Source organism: Ambystoma mexicanum, chromosome 9 (genome assembly GCF_040938575.1).
Source record: "Ambystoma mexicanum isolate Mex_15411 chromosome 9, UKY_AmexF1_1, whole genome shotgun sequence".
In the NCBI taxonomy this organism is placed as follows: Eukaryota; Metazoa; Chordata; class Amphibia; order Caudata; family Ambystomatidae; genus Ambystoma; species Ambystoma mexicanum.
Window position 1 is genome coordinate 787,525,817 of NC_090931.1, and position 19,342 is coordinate 787,545,158.

Consider the following 19,342-nt stretch of genomic DNA (forward strand, 5'->3'; position numbering starts at 1 on the left):
GGACCCGCAATGAAAGTAGGGCAATACAAAAAAACTGGAATGCACTGCCGAGAGGGCATCACGAAGCTTAATGCCACAGGCTTTAATCAACCTCAGCAACCATGGATACATCTCAGAAGAGCAAAGGCAGTAGACAGAGGGCAAAGGGGAGCATCCCTACTGGTCACTAAATGGCATGTGACTTGTTTTTTGCAGGACTACAATGAGCAGATGAAGCCCCAAGAAAGACTTTAGCTGGAGAGAATGACAATCAGCCCTGGAAACGGGAAAATAACTATTCAGGGAGAAGAATTACATTTCACTGAAGAGAAAGGACTACGCTGACCTGGGTTGAATATGTCTTAATCAGGCTATTACAGTGGCCACATTGCCGTTACTTTTAAACCATAAATTAATGTTTTTCAGTAACATTCCAGATAGGGGGCGCATTTTACATTCAGAATGCAGTGTGAAAAACCCTTTTGGTCTGTAGGCCATCTTTTATAATCAAATAAAAGTTCGAGAAACGTGCTTTTGTTAACACTTAGTGGAACAGTTTAAGAATTAGTGCCCACGACAAGTGAGAATCCTTGGTCGCAAAACTTTCAATGTGTTCTCCTTGCTCGACTGCCAAGAGATTACCATTTGGACTACATCTACATCATCCACTACCAGGAATCCCGACGACCCCATTTGTTGAGCATTAGGACAGCAACTGGATTCGCACCCATCCACCACACCCTTCCGCTCCGTTAAAGGCATGGTCTAGTAAAAAAATGTATTTAAAAAATAGATAGGCAACATAAAAAAAAAATACTAGCATTCTCTTTTTTAAAACTTCCTATGTAAAATTTTGAGCTATTCAAGCTCAAAATTCGCAAAAGCAAGCACATGGGCGCATCCATTTTGTGAAATGGATGCCCTCCTGTGCTGGCTTTTGCGGCACTAATGAAGGAAAAGCCAGCCAGCTGTAGTAAACAAAAGCAGTAATGCCCCCCACAATAGCCTCCTTGTTCAAGGAGTGGAATTCAGTAACATCCGGAAGGAGGATCCTCCAATCTAGAAATGGGAAACCCATTAATGAGTCTGAGGATACATATCCTTTGATTTGTTGAATACCTTCCTTTGCAGGTGTGTGTTGCTACACTGAATTGCTTAACTGATTTTGTGGCACAGATTGCAAGGGCCAGGTGCGTCTTATTGTCTTAATGAAAACATTGGCCTGGATTGCCTCACACCCATCCCATCCACTTGGCAGGCTCCACACCCTCTACCTCAAAGCCCATCCATCTGGCTTTCTCCAGACCCTCTACCTCAGGCCCATCTGCCTGGATTGCATTTCACCCTCTACCTTCGGCTAGCTTCACACACCCCCTCGATTTCAGAATCATACTCCTGGCTTGCTCCACACCTCCTATCCCAGGTCCAATCCGCCTGACAAGCGGCACACTGCCTACCTCAAAGCCCATCCACTTGGCATGCTCAACATATCCGCTAGATTTGAGCCACGCCCTCTTTTGTTGGCCAATTTGCCTGGCTTGCTTCATACCCCCCCCCCCCTACTTCACGGCCATCTTTTTGGAGTAAGAGTAGGCCATTCTTTGTACACACTACAATAGGGATTCCAACCTCCATCTCGATGAGGAAGCACCAATCATTTATCTTAGCCTGTAGTAGGACTCGAGTAGCTCAATGTTAGGGGGGGGCAACCTTTAAAGAGGGTGGGTGGGAGATGTCTGCCGTTTAGCAGCAGGACACACCAAAGAGACTTAAATGACCCTTTTGCCTAAACTATGTGCAGGCAGGCTTTGGATGTGTTCCAACTATCCATAAGGAATCGCATGCCGGATGCCTGATCATATTGCACCAACAATACTCTCCACAATGCATGCTATTCACATTTACAAAAAAGTACAAGGGTCAGCCTCCAATTGCCACCTCCTAACATTATTGGGGCGAACGGGGGGTGGGGGAGAGTAGAACAACACGCCCACACCTTCATAAAAACACACATCAGCGGGGTGACCTATGTAGTCTCATTCTTAAATGCGGACACAAAAAATGACATGAAATACTGTAGTCATTTCATTAACTTGGCAAGAACATCAAAGTGCTGTCCCCAGCATTGACACTCGAGCATTAAAAGGTGAGGTGCCTGGATTAGCTGTCAATATCCCCATCACAAACATTCAACCCCAAGGTCTATGGGAGCTGCTAGTTTAAGAGAAAGTGACACAAATTTGCAGCCATTACTCGTCAAGTGGAGAATGCAGCTTCACATCTGTTAAAACTGTAGCTCAACGCCCCTTCTTTGACACCCTAACAGGGGTTTGCAGTTTAAGTTTATTTTTAGAAAAACGGATTAAACACATCAGTTGTTGACTAGCCATGCCATGTACTTACCGCTAAGTGCAGGGGGCTTTTGGTGGCTGCTGGGTCTGACTCAACAGTACTGTTGCTGGTTCTTTCAAGTAGCTAAGGAAAAACACACACAAAAAAACAATATTTAATTTATATACAGGAAGGAACAGTGCTCTTTTGATCACAAAGGAATAAAGAATGGATAATAAATCAGATGCGACGGAAAGCAGTGAGCTTCTTATAATGGGGTGAGTCCGAGGGACATTCTGACCAGGTTGAGGCGGGGAAGTCACAGGGGACAATACATGTGCAAACAACATAGATTGACAACCAACATTAGAAATGTTTAAGTGCAGTAAGACTATAGAACATACATTATGCTTGTTTCTGTATGTCTACATAGTGACTTGGCACACTAATCTGATTGGCTGAAGAGCCATTAGTATGTTGAATATTTTGCTCATTGTTTCATTACTTCTATTTTGGCAAGCCACCATATTTTTGAAGCTGAGAGACAGAGTAGTTACCAATGACGAGAGAAAGCGGTCAAAACGATAACAGCCGTCAACGCAAACACGTCAACAAACTCAGCAACTATGGGGCTGGAACCAAGCCAGAAAATACCTTACTGGCCTGGCAAATTTGCCATTTCAGGAAAAAAAGGTAAGCGGAGCTGAGTGGTACAAGGATCGGTTGCATTTATAGAGCACAACGTAGAGGAGGAAGGAAAGACAGCTACACCAACCTGAACGCGACATGGTATAGATCGCCACCAGAGAGTAAGTGCAGAACCAGGAATTCAGAGTGCACAAAACCAGGAATCCCTTATGGAATTGGGGAAGACTTCAAATGTGACCACATTTATTTATTTATTTATATTTGTAGAGCGCACTGCAGCCCATAGACATCGAGGCGCTATTACATGAAGGCGTAAGCAGCAAGATTATGTAAACATAGAAAACATAAGGTACTTAGTTGCAGAGAGACGAGTGGAGCATAGTTACAAATGACGTTCGTCTGCCTGTAGATATAAAGGCAGATAGGTTTAGACAAACAGCCTAGTTTTTAAGGCTTTGCGGAAGGCTAGGTGAGAGTCAATCCCCCTGAGGTGCGAAGGTAGGGCGTTCCAATGTAAGGCTGCTAGGGCTGAGAAGCTCAAGCCACCCGCACGTACTCTACAAGTCTTGGGGGTAGAAATCAGGTTGGTGTAGGCAGATCTGGTGGGCCTGGCCGAGGTGGGTCGTGAAATTCTCTGGGCAAGGTAGGGGGGAGCAAGGTCATGGAGGCATTTATGGGTGAGGGAGAGGATTTTAAAGATGATCCTCTGCCTAATGGGCAGCCAGTGGAACTGCCTCCTAAGGTCAGAAATGTGGTCTTTCCTGGAAAAACCTGTAGCGGCCCTGAGGGTGTTGTTCTGGGTAAGCTGGAGCTTAGTGATGTTTTTACCGGAGGTCCCACCAAGGAGTGCGTTGCAGTAGTCCAACCTGGATCCTATGATGGCCCTAGCAATAGTGAGGCCATTTTGTGAGGATAGGAAGGGTCTTGCTGCATAGATGAGTTTGGAGTAGTATGCCGATGAGGAGGCTATGGCATTAACGTGCCTGTCCATGGTGAGATTAGTGTCGAGGTAGACTTCTAGAGTCTTGACTGTTTGGGATACCGCAATCGGTATGTTGTCGATGGTAAAAGAGGTGTATTGTTTGTCAAGGTTGCCTAGAATGGTTGGTGACCCAATAAGTAAAAGCTCGGTCTTCTCACTATTGAGACAAAGGGCCTCATTACGACCCTGGCGTTAAGGGTTTAACGGCGCCGTAAAAGGCTGCAGCGCCGTTAAACCCTTAACGCCCGATTTACACTTTAACGCCCGCTTTTCGCAGGCGTTAAAGTCCAAGCCGCTAAGCGACCTTGGTGCTAATTATGGCACCGTAATTTACGGTGCAGTAATTAGCGCCTTCCCCATTCCCATTGAGCCCTATGGGCCAAAAATGGGAATGGGGAAGGGGCCATGGTGAATGGGGATTTACCGCCCCGCCAACCTTGGAATGGGGCGGTAAATCCGCCATTCACCATGGCAGAATCCGGCATGGACCATGGTGCTAGTAGCACCATGGTCCAACGCCAGGGTTGTAATGAGGCCCAAAGCCAGTTGTCTGCCATCCAAGCTTGGATGGTGGCGTAGATGGAATTGAGGGTGTTCTTGTCCAGCTCATAGTCACCTATAAGCGGGATGAGCACTTGGGTGTCATCCGCATAATTCGTGTATGAGATGCCCATTGAATCACATGGAAGGCGAAAGGAGATGGTGTAACCAGGTGGTAATTCTGTGGATGCTTGATCGGGGGCACAGGTACACGAGAAATGCAGAATAAACGCAGGGTTTCCCTTTTAAGTGTATAGCATGAGTAGTTAGGGGAACTGTGGTGGCTGATGCCAGAGAGCTGTAACCTAGGGGTGTGTGCCACATTATGCTGATGAGATGTAAAATAATGTTACAGTCAAAACAGGTTACTAGGCTGAGCATGGCAGTTTAGGTTAACTTGGGACATGGGTGACGAGTCAACATGTGTGCTGGCATTTAGACCTTCGTGTTAGTACAATAACGAGAAAGTATGTTATTTAGTGTCAAAACCTAAATTATGAGCTTTCTGAATAGACCAGTAGTCAACCGCTGGGTTCTCCTGGAGAGTTACTTTTCAAGCCCTTACAATGAAGGATACACTTATGGGGGCTTGAAAATCCAAAGAAAGCGCAACACGACCTATTTTGTAAATCACTCCACTGGAATAACACAACAAAACAACACTGTCACAAGTTTAAATAGTGTTTCCCTTATCAAGAAGGCCACCTTGTAAATAATGGGGGTGGGGCTGCATTGTGGGCCCACTCCATCAGGATTGTGGTGATACCGTGGATGTGGGTTGCAGTGTCACAGATTGCATGGGGTGTTGGCACAACAGCCTTCGGATTATGAGGCTTCTCTGGAAAGTGCCAGGGGAGACTCTGGTGTATGAAGTCCCTGCAAGTAGGATGTCCAAAGTTGACATGGCTGAGTAGTTTCACGCTACCCTTGGTGGGTGCAGAGGTATTCAGGACGGTTCAGTGCTCCCCTTGCCGAACATTCTAAGGAACTATGCAGAGGCCGCTTGACGGCTTAATTCCAAGATTGGCTAAAATGCAACAGGTTTGAAGGGCGTGGGGTCACATCACAGATGATGGAACCCCTAGGCCCCCAAGTGTGTAAGAGAATTTGGAAAGGAGGGAAAGCCAATAAAGGCTCAAGCTTGGCTTGAGTCAAATGTCTGGCTCTGGATTGGCTCTTGAGCCAAGTGGAAAAAACGTGATGAGAAGGCAGTGATTTCACAGTGAGTTCTGTGATGAATCGAAGAAATTCGTCCCTTCTCCCCAAGGGCTAGGGAGGTGAGCCCGCTACGCAACACCCTGTCTATGGGTCGAGGCCAGCTGGACCTCACCAAGAGAGACTCCCTCCCACACCCCTTAAGGGTACAAGGACTCCCCTTCCTCTGAGGTACTCCTGAAACCATTACAAATAATGGCATACATGGGACTCTCTAAAATACGTAGGACTTTCATGTCTCAAGACTTGGGTGAAGAAAAAGTCAATCTATGCCATTATCAAGAAGAAAGCCAATGTGTCCCTTTAAATGCAAGTCTCCAATCAACTGAAATGAATATGTTTAATATTGAGTACCTGCTGCACAATGGAGAGACAGAGGAGTACACGCGCAGCCAAAGAAAGTGCCCTTATTTTTAATTAATCATTTTTGTTTATTTCTAAATTTATTTCAGCACAGAAAGCCCATAGGCATTTAAGTGCTGGTTACAAAATATGCATAGTACAAGGGGGAAAGGCAAGAAAACGCATATGGGTTACAGATAGACTTGCTGTGTGTACACTGACTGGCAAAGCCTCACCTCATGGTGCGGGGGGCTACATCAAGTGTGCAGTTACAGGTAGGTAAAAAGCAACATTGGTATGGGTGCAGAGTTTGAAAGGCCTCACCCCATGGTGCGGGGGCTACATCAAGTATGCAGTTACAGGTAGGTAAAAAGCAACATCGGTATGGCTGCAGTTTGAAAAGCATCACTTCATGGTGCGTGGGGGGCTACATCAAGTATGCAGTTACAGGTAGGCAAAAAGCAACATTGGTATGGGTGCAGTATGGAAAGCCTCACCTCATGGTGCAGGGGCTATGTTGGGAATGGATAGAGCAGAGTCTGCACCCCGTGGTGCTGACGGCTGTTTCATGCATGCAGTCAAGCAAAGTCACAGTATGTGTGTAAACATACTCGCACAGCCTCACCTCATTGTGCAGGGGGCTGTTTCATGGCAGGCTACTTCAGGAGAACAGGTCGGTGTAGCACAATAGAGTGTTAATCTACAGTCTGACAGGGGCACAAATCATGGCTATTGCTGTTATACAAATAGGCATAAATTGCAAAGTTTAACACAAGTACATAGGTTAGCAGGATGTAGTCACGTCCAGTTAAATAGCAAGATAAGTAGAGGATGCGACAATCAACGAACATAGCGGGCATAGTGTGATACGATGTGAGAAGAACGTGATTGTTTCAGACTGAAAGTTGCATAGGGGATCGTGGGCAGATAGGGTAAAGGGGAGACAAGTACGATTTATGGTGGGCACTTATCAGGAGGGTAACGTGTTATGAGCTGGCAGATCCGCCGGTAGATGGCTGGGATCTGCCCCAGAATCCTAAGCGATGAGATGGGAGGCAGTGGGTAGAGAAGGCAGAAGAGATGGACAATAGTAGGTAAAGTTGCAGCAAGGTGACTGGGAAGAGAGCAGACAACACATACACTGTGCACCAGCAGAGCTGCATCAGTATGGCTGGGGCTGTGTCGGTAGTGTGTGCAAAACGAGAGAGTCTGAGCGTAACACAGCAATTACTGGAATCTTTGGAAGTACGGGTGACAGAGTCCGTAAAGAGCACGGCGAGTGAGTCAGTAATAAAGCTCCTTACCTCCTTATACCATTGTTAGCCCGGCAATACGGTTGTCTCGGCTCAAATTAGTTGAGTGGCAGTCCGGAAGTGGATGGGGACGGGAGACTAGATAAACGTAGTACGCTGATGGTAGAAATTATTCAGTGGTGCTGTCCAGGGCCAGACAGGGAAGGAAATACTCTTATAGGCGGCTCTTTGAGGGGGCCGACTTTGCCGGACGGCTCCCTTGGAGGGAAGTAGACATCAGTATCCCAGCCAATCCGGCGTCTGCAGAGGCGGGATATCCTGGCTGCAAATCACCACAAACACTGGGGAGGCAGCAGCAGCCATTTTTAAGTAGAAAAAGCACTCAGACAGCCATCTGTAAACCAGCAGGGCTTACCTGCTGATGGTCTCAAGCAGGGCCTTGCATGTTGAGGTCTTCATTGCACAGTGGTAATGTGGATAACACCTGCGTAATACCTGAAGGAGGCAGAGCAGAAGTGAGCCACAAAGCCCATGACATTCAAGCTTGCGCTAAACTGAAGGAGAGATGCCAGAGACACAGCGTATCCCGGATGCAAGAAGCAGCGAGAGCTGGAGCCCAAACTGAGGTGATGGCGTGTCCACAAAAGATACGTGGTGGACAGGCAGCACACAAACCAAAGCCGATACCATCAGGAGAACGAAGCGACAACCCGACCGGTTACCTGAAGGAACACTGGGTCGCTGAGAGAGAATCCCAGGAAGAGGACGCCATCGACAGCAAGCAGGCGGCACAAACAAGGAGCGAGAGTGAAGCCCCCAGACATGCACCGAGCCCAGAGACGTTTCCCTACGTTGTTGAAGTTAACAGGGAGAAGGATAAGACCGGTAGGGCAAAAGATAATCATTATATAGTTCAAGAAACTTGTCTCACAACAAATACGAAAAGTTGAATACAAAACCGATGAACCTAAATTTGCATTTATGTAATAAAGAGAATCATTGACGTCTCTGAGAGAGAGAAAAGGCAACCTTGGACATCACTACCCTGGGAAAAGGGGGAAAGTAGCCAAACCTTCAATAGAGAATGATGGGAGTCTGAGAGACCGAGAACATTATGAATCGAAGAACAGAGAAACCTTTAGCAATGATATTAATGTGAGAAAGAAGCTCATAGAAATCCCTGAGCAGGAGAACAAGAGAAATTGGTTATAAATAACCTGTGAAGAGGAAAAGCAGACAAGCTATTCAAGCCAGGAAGAGAGGAACCCAAGAGAAAAAGAGTCTTATGAATTAAAGCTCAGAGAAACTACCAAAGTAAACAATATACCAGACAAAGAGTTTCAGAGTAAGGTGAAGCACAGTTGTATAGATAGCCAGAACTACAGAAGAAAGTTGAAGTTTCCAGGTTGCTCCGAGTCCTCTCAAAAGGATCAAACAAAGAAAGTATAAAAAATCAAGGAGCAATGGTCTTCAGAAGCAGAGAAAAACTACTAGTCTCATGAAAGAATTGAATGAACTGATGAAGAAAGTAACTATAGACTATCTACAGGTTACCTATGATTAAGAAATCCAAAAACTGATACAAGGAGTATCCTCAGGAGAAGGGAGCCATTCTCCTGACCTTAGTTTATTTCAAATAGTGGTAGGGCCAGTTAGATTAGTTTGGACAACAGACACATTCATTTAGACATTCACGGATGACTGACGACACCCTAGTTAGATATATAGGAAGGGAATATCTCATAGCGATAGGGAAAAGTAGGCCTTATTATTTAAAGAAAACAATTGGAACGTGTCCACGGAGTGTGCATGGCCTACTTCCGACCCTCCACAGTTTCTTTAATACAAGTTCAGTCTATTGGCCTCGAAATGGCATTGGGGTCAGTGGTGCACCTAGCACTAATCACCCACTTTGGTAAACACACAGTGGAACGTATCAGCACAAGCACTCTTTATCGAGCCCACTTCCACCAATATTTCTGCAGTGCATGGAAACAATATGTCGGTATCCTCCTTCTAAAACGTCAGTTATGAGAGGGGCACACTAAATGGAAATTGGTGTGCAGCAAAAATTGCTATAATCTAATCTCAAAGTGGAAAAATACATTTAACATTTATTTATTTATTCATTTCAATTTTTGTATTGCGCCTCGTGCCCGTAGGCCTTAGGGCGCACACGAAATTTGGGAAAGATTCTAGAAGAACTTATTGAATACACATAAGTAATATCAGAACAAACTAATGGACACATGCCCCTGGATTGCACTATGTAAAGGCACATTTCTACCAAAACACAAGCTGAATTTTATGTCAGTGCATACAATATAATATTTGGTTTTACCATTGCATGAAACAGGCAGAGCAAACTGAGCGTAGGGAAAGGGGGAAAGAAAACCACAGGCAACCACGCCCAGGACTGAGGCTGAAAAAGGTGCAAAATACCCATCCATTATATGGATCAACGGGCCAATCTTTTCACAGTGATATTTTGCACATTTAATGGTTTGATTAGTTAAGCATTTGTCTCAAACATTTGCAACCCACAGTCACAGGTCCAAATCCCAGCAGGGCTATTCAAACCATTATCCTACTGAGGTTGATGAAATGCACACCATTAAAGTGCAAACACAGATTATTACAGAAATGAGAAGCACAAAGAATTTTCGGATGTTGTCCCTTCTCCTCAAGGGGGAGCTTCTTCTCATGTGGCCAGGGCGGTGCGGCCACAGTCCAAAGGTCACCCTGGGGGTGGTACACAAGGGGAGGATCACATGGGGAGGGATCTCCCCTACAGGGCTACGGACGACCAGAAGAGAACATGGTATCCCCCTAGTACATTTGGCCCTGCCATACTTTCCCAGACCCTTCCCCCTGAATACCTTTCCGAATGTTTCTATGTGCATTTGTAAAGCCACCCATCTGACTTTTTAAGAGTCCTTAATGTTAATACTATGACAAAGAAGAGTTGCAAAAACATGAAGATTATCTCTACCAGACATAGTGAGCATTCTAGTATTTCACTGTTTTGTATTGGCTGGGACCCAAATTAAATAGAAGAGGGAAATTCAAAGAAGTCGTTCGACCCTCCCAAAGACCCTCCCAAAAGGAACTGGAGTGAAGTCTGCTACACGGAAGCGAGAAGCTGGGCGAAACAAGGAGAATAAGAGCCATGCTCTGATGAAGAAACCCGGGAGACACTGACCGGGTGAATAGTCGACTGCAGCAACTGACGCCGTGCACGGAGATGAACAGGAGCACAAAGGTAGCCCAGGGAGAAGGAACTACTTTGTAGGCTGCACGAACAGACCTCTGGGTGTCCCAAAGTCCAACAAGCCACTGGAAAGCAACCACCAACCACAAGCGGAACCCAAAGCTGGAGGAGACAGAAGGTCCAGCCCAATGAAGAAGAATTGACAGGCTGAGATGCCGCCGACCGCACAGAACGCCCAAACGCTACCAGAGCCTCAGAGTGAAGCAACGGTGCTTGGAAGATGCGTACCATACAAACCGGTATGTGGGCAGACCAAGAGGTGCTGGAGTTCCCGGAGGAATCGGGGAACAACTGCAAAATACAAAATAAGAGGGTCTGGGACCCGCACATATATGAAAGCCAGAGAATAAGAGGGGCTGGGACCCTGAGAGAAACAGAGACAGTACAGAAAAAAACATACGATTAGCACAAGAATACACCAAGCTGGTACAATACAGTATCACCAGTCTGGGACTCGTACCCATATGAAAATCTAATAATACAGTAACTGAAGATACGCGGTCTGGGACCCAAAGATATAAGAAGGGGAAAATAAACCACATAAGGATGAGACAAACTCCTAAAGTAGAATCAGAAGGAACTCTGGGGAAAGGAGCTAACCCCTAATCCTTGGAGTAATACATTTTGGAACATTGCTTTTGCCGTTTTGACCACTAGAGACATTGGAAACTTTTCAGTCGGCAAGAATTGGCATTACCACTTTAGTTTGGAAAAGAGCACCCTAGCATATTAGATTTATTAGTGTTTGGGTCAGAAGAGGGGTTTTTGGAACACAGCAGTGACGGACTTCACATCTTGAATCATTCCTTAGATTTCTTTGAGGTAGGGAAAACCCTCTTAGCTTCAGAGACGATTTTCCCAACCCTTTTTAGTAAATGTTTATAACCAAAACTATGCCACCTTGTGTCTGAGCCTTACTTCTGTACGCTTACAGAAGTGGGATGAATCCATCATGAAGCGCTATATACAATACTATTGTTCTGTTACCCAGACCTCTTCCAGCTTGTGCGACTGCTGCACAGTGCTGTGTAAATGAATAACACACTTTAGTTTTACTCCCTTGATAATTCAAATGTAGTCTTTTTTGTATAGTATAATGAGGAGGGTAACCACAACATCATTTATTATGTAACATCCTTTTCACTAATTAACAAGCTGTCTAATTTACACTCCTTTTTTCCAATAACCCAGCTAGTTCATACTTATATCTCAACCTGTTTAAGTTGAAATGAGGATCCTCTAACTATAGCCTTCAAAAGACCCTCTTTTTAGAGGGTTCAATAAGGATTCTCGAATCATATTTATTTAAATTACCCTTCAATAACACCTTTTCTTACTCTGATCCCCAAAATATTGATTCAGCCCAAAGCCTGAGAACCTTTGCATGTGCCTCGCTGTGAGATTTGGTTAGTGACATTTCTACAGCGTGAGTGTTCACCCGAGGGCCTCTTGGCGCTCGAGAGGGAGCAACCTCCATGACAGGAGAACAAAAAGGAGCCAGCCCTCATCAGACAAGAAATGTCTTCATCACTTTCCTGAAGGCAAGGTGATCAGATAGTTTCTTTATAGGAGGTGGCAGCTCATTCGATGCAATGGCAGCTGCCACAGAGAAGGCCCTACCTCCTACCTGTGCTTGTCGATAATACGGCACAATAAGTAAGACTGCAGTTGCAGATCGCAGCTGGCGGGTAGGAGAATAGCACACAAACTTGACTTGGAGAAACTCAGCTCCCAGATTGTGCACAGCCCAGTGAACAATACACAGGGCCTTAAACCTGATGCGATGATTCACATGCAGCCAATGAAGGGACCGTAAAACAGGAGAGATATGGGCTCCATAAGGGGAGCCAGTAGCCACTCTCACGGCCAGGTTCTGCAGGCGCTGCAGTCTCTGAATAAGCCCCTTTGATTGAGCCAAGTATAAGGAATTACAAAAGTCCAAGCGGAATAGTATGAGGGCTGCTACCACCGGAGGACGAAGAGTCTCATTGATCAGAGGGAGCACTTCCTTCAGGACTTTCAGCAGAAAGTGGCCCGTTTGACAAACGGCGGCTATCAGACTCTCCATAGAAAGAGAAGCCGATAGTGTTACACACAGATTTTTCACCTTCCCAACAGGAATGGGAAGGGTGCCAAAAGATACAGGCCAGAAAGAAGACATCCAAAGTGAAGGATCAGGCGGACACCCCACCACCATCCACTTACCAACAGCAGTCCGGCTTCTTCGCAGGCACAACGCCATCTCAGCCTGATCTAGATCTAAACGTATCAGGATCTGAGTGTCATCGGCATACGAATAACACCTGATGCTGGAGGAGCGGATGAGACAGACAAGAGCCCAAATATAGATTTTGAAGAGAATCGGAGACAGGGAAGAACCCTGCGGTACTCCACAGCTAAGCGGGCACGGAGTAGATAGAAAAGGTGGCACAGAGAGAGTCTGAGTACGATCCGCCAGGAACGAGGTGAACCATGCCAGTACTTGACCAGATATACCCATCAGGGCAAGACTGGACAGCAGGAGGGGGTGGTCGACTGTGTCGACAGCTGCTGATAGATCTAGTAGAATCAACAACCCCCCCAGACCTCCTGAAATCTACCAGTCTGGCCATATCGTCCTGGACGGAGACCAGAACACTCTGTGCCTCTGCCAGGTCTAAAGCCGGACTGTGCAGGGTCAAGGAGAGAAGAGGATTCCAAGCATGAAGAAATTAAGGGGGACACCAGGCACTCCAGCAGCTTAGCAATAAAAGGGAGAAGAGAGATAGGCCGAAAATTAGCAAGAACAATGGGGTCAAGTGATGGCTTCTTTAAGAAAGGGATCACTCTTGATTTGGTGAGTGATTTCACAGACATGAAAGTGAGCATTTGGGGATGATATTTTTTTTTACATGTGTATAGTGGGCTAAACCCGTAGGCATCAACACGCTATTGCATACATTTTTCTCTTATTACATGAGATTACGGTTACAGTGCATCAAATAGTGGATTTGAATCTGTAGTATCCCTATAACCACAACAAGTAGTAACACAACGCAATGTGTCAAATGGTAAATTCTAATTGGTAGGGGAGGTGTTAAATTGTAAAGTTTAAAAGCGATATGTATAAATTTGTATCAAATTTGTAAATTGTTTTTTATATTGAAAAGTTGATTAATATCAGCTATAACAATGAAGAAAAAGAAATAGCGGATTAGTTGCAGTACATCATGTTTGGCAAGTGGTGCAGTGCGAGGCTGCCATGTGAAATCAGGTAAGTTACAGGAAAATTAGGCAAGTTGTGCAGCGCGAGGCTGCCATGTCAGATCAGGTAAGTTACAGGAAAATTAGGCAAGTGGTGCAACGCGAGGCTGCCATGTGAAATCAGGTAAGTTACAGGAAAATTAGGCAAGTGGTGCTGCACGAGGCTGCCATGTGAAATCAGGTAAGTTACAGGAAAATTAGGCAAGTTGTGCAGCGCGAGGCTGCCATGTCAGATCAGGTAAGTTACAGGAAAATTAGGCAAGTTGTGCAGCGCGAGGCTGCCATGTGAAATGAGGTAAGTTACAGGAAAATTAGGCAAGTGGTGCAGCGCGAGGCTGCCATGTGAAATCAGGTAAGTTACAGGAAAATTAGGCAAGTGGTGCAGCGCGAGGCCGCCATGTGAAATCAGGTAAGTTACAGGAAAATTAGGCAAGTGTTTTGCAGTGTGAGGGTGCCATGTAAAATCAAGTAAAATACAGGAACATTAGGCAAGTGGTGCAACGCGAGGCGCCATGTACATGTAATTGTGTACAAAATAGGTAGCAGGTACAGCAAAGGTTATCAGGTCATAATGGCACAGTCTGGCAAGAAACCACACCTCAATGCTACTGCTGTTGGACAAGTAATCGAAGTACAGTGTGGAGAGGGTATATAATGTACTCATCCAGTCAGCTCGGGAAGTAACACATATATCAATATACAGTGTAAGCATAGTAAAGCACCCGGATTGAATAACGTTGTTGCAGGCTAAGGAGTACATAGGCGATAGAAAACACATATAGTAGAGTGGGGTGTAGTATCTGGCACATTTAGAAGGGGAAGTGAGCTGAGAGCTAGCAGTACCGCAAACAAATGGATCAGGACTGCCCCCGCATCCTGCTCCATGGGGAGAACGATAGGTTTGGAGTGTCGTTAGTGATGGACATTAGAGGGTACGGAAAAGACTGATGCAAAGAAAACATTCCATACATACAGTGCGCATCGGCACAGTCGCACTAGCGTGTCAGAAGTGCACACACTGCGAGGCAATGTCTGATAGCAGCGTGGCACTTGAAGGAGTCAAAGGGCTCGGCAGGGGGGTGCGCACCGTCGTGGTGAGCCATAAGTGATGACGGGGGTAGAACGCGTGTAGGCGCAGGTTTAGCAGGGCTACTACATGGCAATAGATTAACATATTCCCAATGCGGATAGGGGAGGTCCTGCCCCTCTTACCTTCAGAGCAGAGTGCTGCTGGACCATCATCATGATGACAGGCACTAGTCACCACCCCTCACCCCCAAAAAATAGAGTGTATTACAAGAGACGCGGTTTCCACAAAGAGTCTGGATCAGGGTTACAAAGCTGCAAATAGGCTCAATAGGCAGACATTGGGCCTCATTACGAGTCCGACGGTAACCGTGCCTGAAATTCTGTCAGGTTACCGCCAGACTCGTATTACCATTCCGCCTCTGTGATTCCCGGGGCATTACGACTCCGGTGACCTGGGAATTCCGGAGGCGGAATTCGGTAAATTCCCATTGAGTCCCATAGGACTGAATGGGGAAGTGGAAACACTGGCACCATCTCGTGATGCTGCCGGTGTTTCCACGTCCGCCTGCAGGCGGGTGGTGTTAAACCCGCCAGGTCAGACCTGGCGGGAATGACACCTCCGCCTGCAGGACTCGAGATCACCCAGTATAGAAACAACGGTGGCGGCGGGTTTACCACCACCGTTATTTCTATACCGGGTGACTCGTAATGAGGCCCATCCTGTCATTGCCAGATGCGGTTTTAGGAAGTGCAGGTAACCTGAGAAAAATTCAATCTGTCCCTATGAACCCGCAATGTGACCAAACACCCTGAGACTCAGTCCACCCCCCAGCACGGTGCATAGAAGAACCCTGCATTTGTGATTTATAATGCGGTTGCTGTATACTTGTACTGAACCACACCACAGTAGGAGAGCGCCACTCCACGTATTGCAAGCAGCGGGCCAGAGTTCCTGAACACAGTGTTCTTTTTCAGTGCAAGTAGTCAAGGGTAATTAATGATAGGAACAGTCTTGAGAGACCTTGCAGTCCAGATTTGCTTGTAGATAACACAAATCTACTGCTCTATTGTAGATTATGGTGGTGATAACGACATCATATTTTATTATGTCACGTTTGCTTTTGACAAAATATTAGGTGGTCTAATTAACAAGCATGTTTTCCAATAGCCCGGCTCATGGCTTCGCTCTTAGGGCCACACCAGACTTGCGGCATGACTCTCCCTGTACACTTCTTGGCTTTCCCACCTCTAACAATGTGGGCCCTAGTGAGACCAAGCAATAGTTCACTCAATCCACACATCAGTGCAGTAACGAGAAGCAGATCAGCAGGCTGGAAACCACCAACTGGATGCAAGATGGCTTCCGCCTAATCTGTGCTTGCTGAGAGGGCCGGTAACTACTCATTCGGTTGGAGAAGCGCGGAAACCACTAGCAGACATCCTAAATGTTTAGCGGAGAAGTCTCCAAAGTGGTCCCCAAGAGCCAAATCTCTTCCATGTTTCATGACATCCTCACAGAATGTATATGCATTCAGTCCATCTAAATTGGAGTTAGGTAGTGGTTTTCCTGAAAACCTGGTGCATGCGGGTGGGGCTCCCGAGACCGGTCCTTGGTACGGGTGCACAACTTGCGGCCCGCCATGCAGTTTTGTCTGGCCCGCGAGGAACTAAGACTTTCCTAATGGAGGGCGGCCCGCAAGCAGCATCGGCTTCCCTCCATTGCATGGTGCATTGGTGAATGCTTGTGAGTTTGTATGCTGAGTTGGGGGGCTCGTGTTTGTATGGGTGCATGGTGTATTGGTGTATGCTTGTGAGTTTGCTGAGCTGGGGGCTCGGGTTTGTATGGGTGCAGGGTGTATTGGTGTATGCTTGTGAGTTTGCTGAGTTGGGGGCTCGGGTTTGTATGGGTGCATGGTGTATTGGTGTATGCTTGTGAGTATGTATGCTGAGTTGGGGGGCTCGGGTTTGTATGGGTGCAAGGTGTATGCTTGTGAGTTTCTATGCTGAGTTGGTAGTGGGGGTTCGGGTCTGTATGGGTGCATGGCGTATGCTTGTTAGTCTGTATGCAGGGGTGGGAGTGGGGGCTTGGGGTCTTTATAGGTATGTATGCATGGTACATGCTTGGTGGCATTAGGCATATTGTTTGGGTGGGGGTGGGGGCCATGGGGCATAGTGTTTGGTTGGGGTGGGGGCCATGGGGCATAGTGTTTGGTTGAGGGGTGGGGGCCATGGGGCATAGTGTTTGGGTGCGGGCCATGGGGCATAGTGTTTGGTTGGGGGTAAGGGGCATGGGGCATAGTGTTTGGTTGGGGGTGGGGGCCATGGGGCATAGTGTTTGGTTGGGGAGTGGGGGCCATGGGGCATAGTGTTTGGTTGGGGGGGTTGCGGTCCATGGGGCATAGAGTTTGGTTGGGGGTGGGGTCCATGGGGCATAATGTTTGGTTGGGGGTGGGGGACATTGAGCAGTGTATTTGGTCGGGGGTAGGGGCTATGGGGCATAGTGTCTGGTTGGGGCTGGGGGCCATGGGGCATAATGTTTGGTTGGGGGTGGGGGACATTGAGCAGTGTATTTGGTTGGGGGTAGGGGCCATGGGGCATAGTGTTTGGTTGGGGGTGGGGGCAATGGGGCATAGTGTTTGGTTGGGTAGTGGGGGCCATGGGGCATAGTGTTTTGTTGGGGAGTGGGGGCCATGGGGCATAGTGTTTTGTTGGGGAGTGGGGGCCATGAGGCATAGTGTTTGGTTGTGGGGGTGGGGGCCATGGGGCATAGTGTTTGGTTGAGTGATGGGGGTCATGGGGCATAGTGCTTGGTTGAGGGGCGGGGTCCATGGGGCATAGTGTTTGGTTGGGGGGTGGGGGCCATGGGGCATAGCGCTTGGTTGAGGGGTGGGCGCCAAGGGGTATAGTGTTTGGTTGGGGTATGGGCCATGGGGCATAGTGTTTGGTTCGGGGGTGGGGTCCATGGGGCATAGTATTTGATTGGGGGTGGGGGCCATGGGGCATAGTGTTTGGTTGGGGGTGGGGTCCATGGGGCATAGTGTTTGGTTGGGGGGTGGGGGGCATAGTGTTTGGTTGGGGCTAGGGGACATGGGGCATAGAGTTTGGTTGGGGGGTGGGGTCCATGGGGCATAGTGTTTGGTTGGGGGGTGGGGGCATGGGGCATAGTGTTTGGTTGGGGCTAGGGGCCATGGGGCATAGAGTTTGGTTGGGGGGTGCGGGCCAAGGGGCATAGTGTCACACTCCAAGAGTGGACCCAATAATAAAGCTAAAACAGGCACAGTTAGGAGATGTACATCCTTTGCTTTTTGTGGAAACCTGAATCAACGAAGGCCATACTCCTCTTGGGCAACCCAAACAGCAAACTATAGCAGTCCAAAATAACGGAATGTCCAATCTAGGGTCAATATATATAATTTAATTAAATAGACGATAAGCAATAACTAAATAGAAATACATGATAATGATGGAAAATGTGCAGTACAATATGTAAGTTTGAAATACAAATAAAAATCGTAACACCTCAAAAACATATTCTTTTTCCATGTGTTTAATAAAAACTGGGGGTTGAAAAAGCCTTGTGCCACGCCACGCCAACCGCCCCATTCACATTTACTTTTCGGCCCACGATAGCCATCATGGAAGGTACTTTCGGCCCTCTGTCAAAATCAGTTGTGCACCCCTGGTATAGAGCATGGTGAATTGATGCGAAGTGATCGCGGGAGGATAGCTCAGGGGCAACATGCTCGCCTTGGAAGCAAGATGACATGGAGGAACAGAGGTTCAATCCCCGGGTCTGCACTTAGACACCTCTGGGTATTAAGTGCCTTATAAATAACCTATCATATCATAAAAAGACACTCTCTGAGGATGTGCGTATAGCGTTACAGGCAGCAGCGCAAGAGGTTCAGGCAAAGCTCTCCTTTTGCCAAACCTACAGTTGTATCATGTACACCAACACTAAAGACACGAATAGACTAGAAAGGGGAGAAATCCCTGTATGCAGAACACACACCGCTTCCAAACCTCCTTCCCGGTGCTTCACCTCATCACATGTCATGGCTACGTGTGTGGGCGTTTCCTACAGGCATCCACCCGATCCGACCCTGTTTAGAATGGGATTAGCCCTGCCTTCAGGCTGCTTGGCGTAGCCGCCGCTGATGGCTTCCCCATGCGAAGGGGTTACCTGATCGCCCATTGCAGCTGGTTCCCAGGAGAGCGCCTATCAGAAATGCCATTGAAATCTCTCCATTGTGAAGCCGGGAGACGTCGAGTGCATTAACCTGCTTTATGAGCAGAACAATGGAAGAATGGTGAAGCTCAAGTGCTGTTTAGACGAGCAGGAGTGTTTGCAATGGATCTGATCCTCGCCACTGTGTGCTATTTATAAAGAGGCAGAGAAGGTGTTTAATGTTCGTGGTGTCATTTCACCCAAATCACAGGCATAGAGGAAGTGCCGTCACATGACCCTTGAATGACCTTGCAGGCACAGCCACCACATGATTTCTTACC

At 47.1% G+C, this 19,342-nt stretch overlaps 1 protein-coding gene across 4 annotated transcripts in view; it reads right to left on the reverse strand.

Annotated features, from left to right (window-relative positions):
• Positions 1 to 19,342, reverse strand: part of ANKRD44 (ankyrin repeat domain 44) — a 1,456,106-nt gene that overhangs the window by 459,096 nt on the left and 977,668 nt on the right. For all 4 annotated transcript variants that reach the window (XM_069615728.1, XM_069615729.1, XM_069615727.1 and 1 more), the window contains one exon: positions 2,383 to 2,454. In XM_069615728.1, coding sequence (XP_069471829.1) covers positions 2,383 to 2,454 — 72 coding nt within the window. The remainder of the gene's footprint in view (positions 1 to 2,382; positions 2,455 to 19,342) is intronic.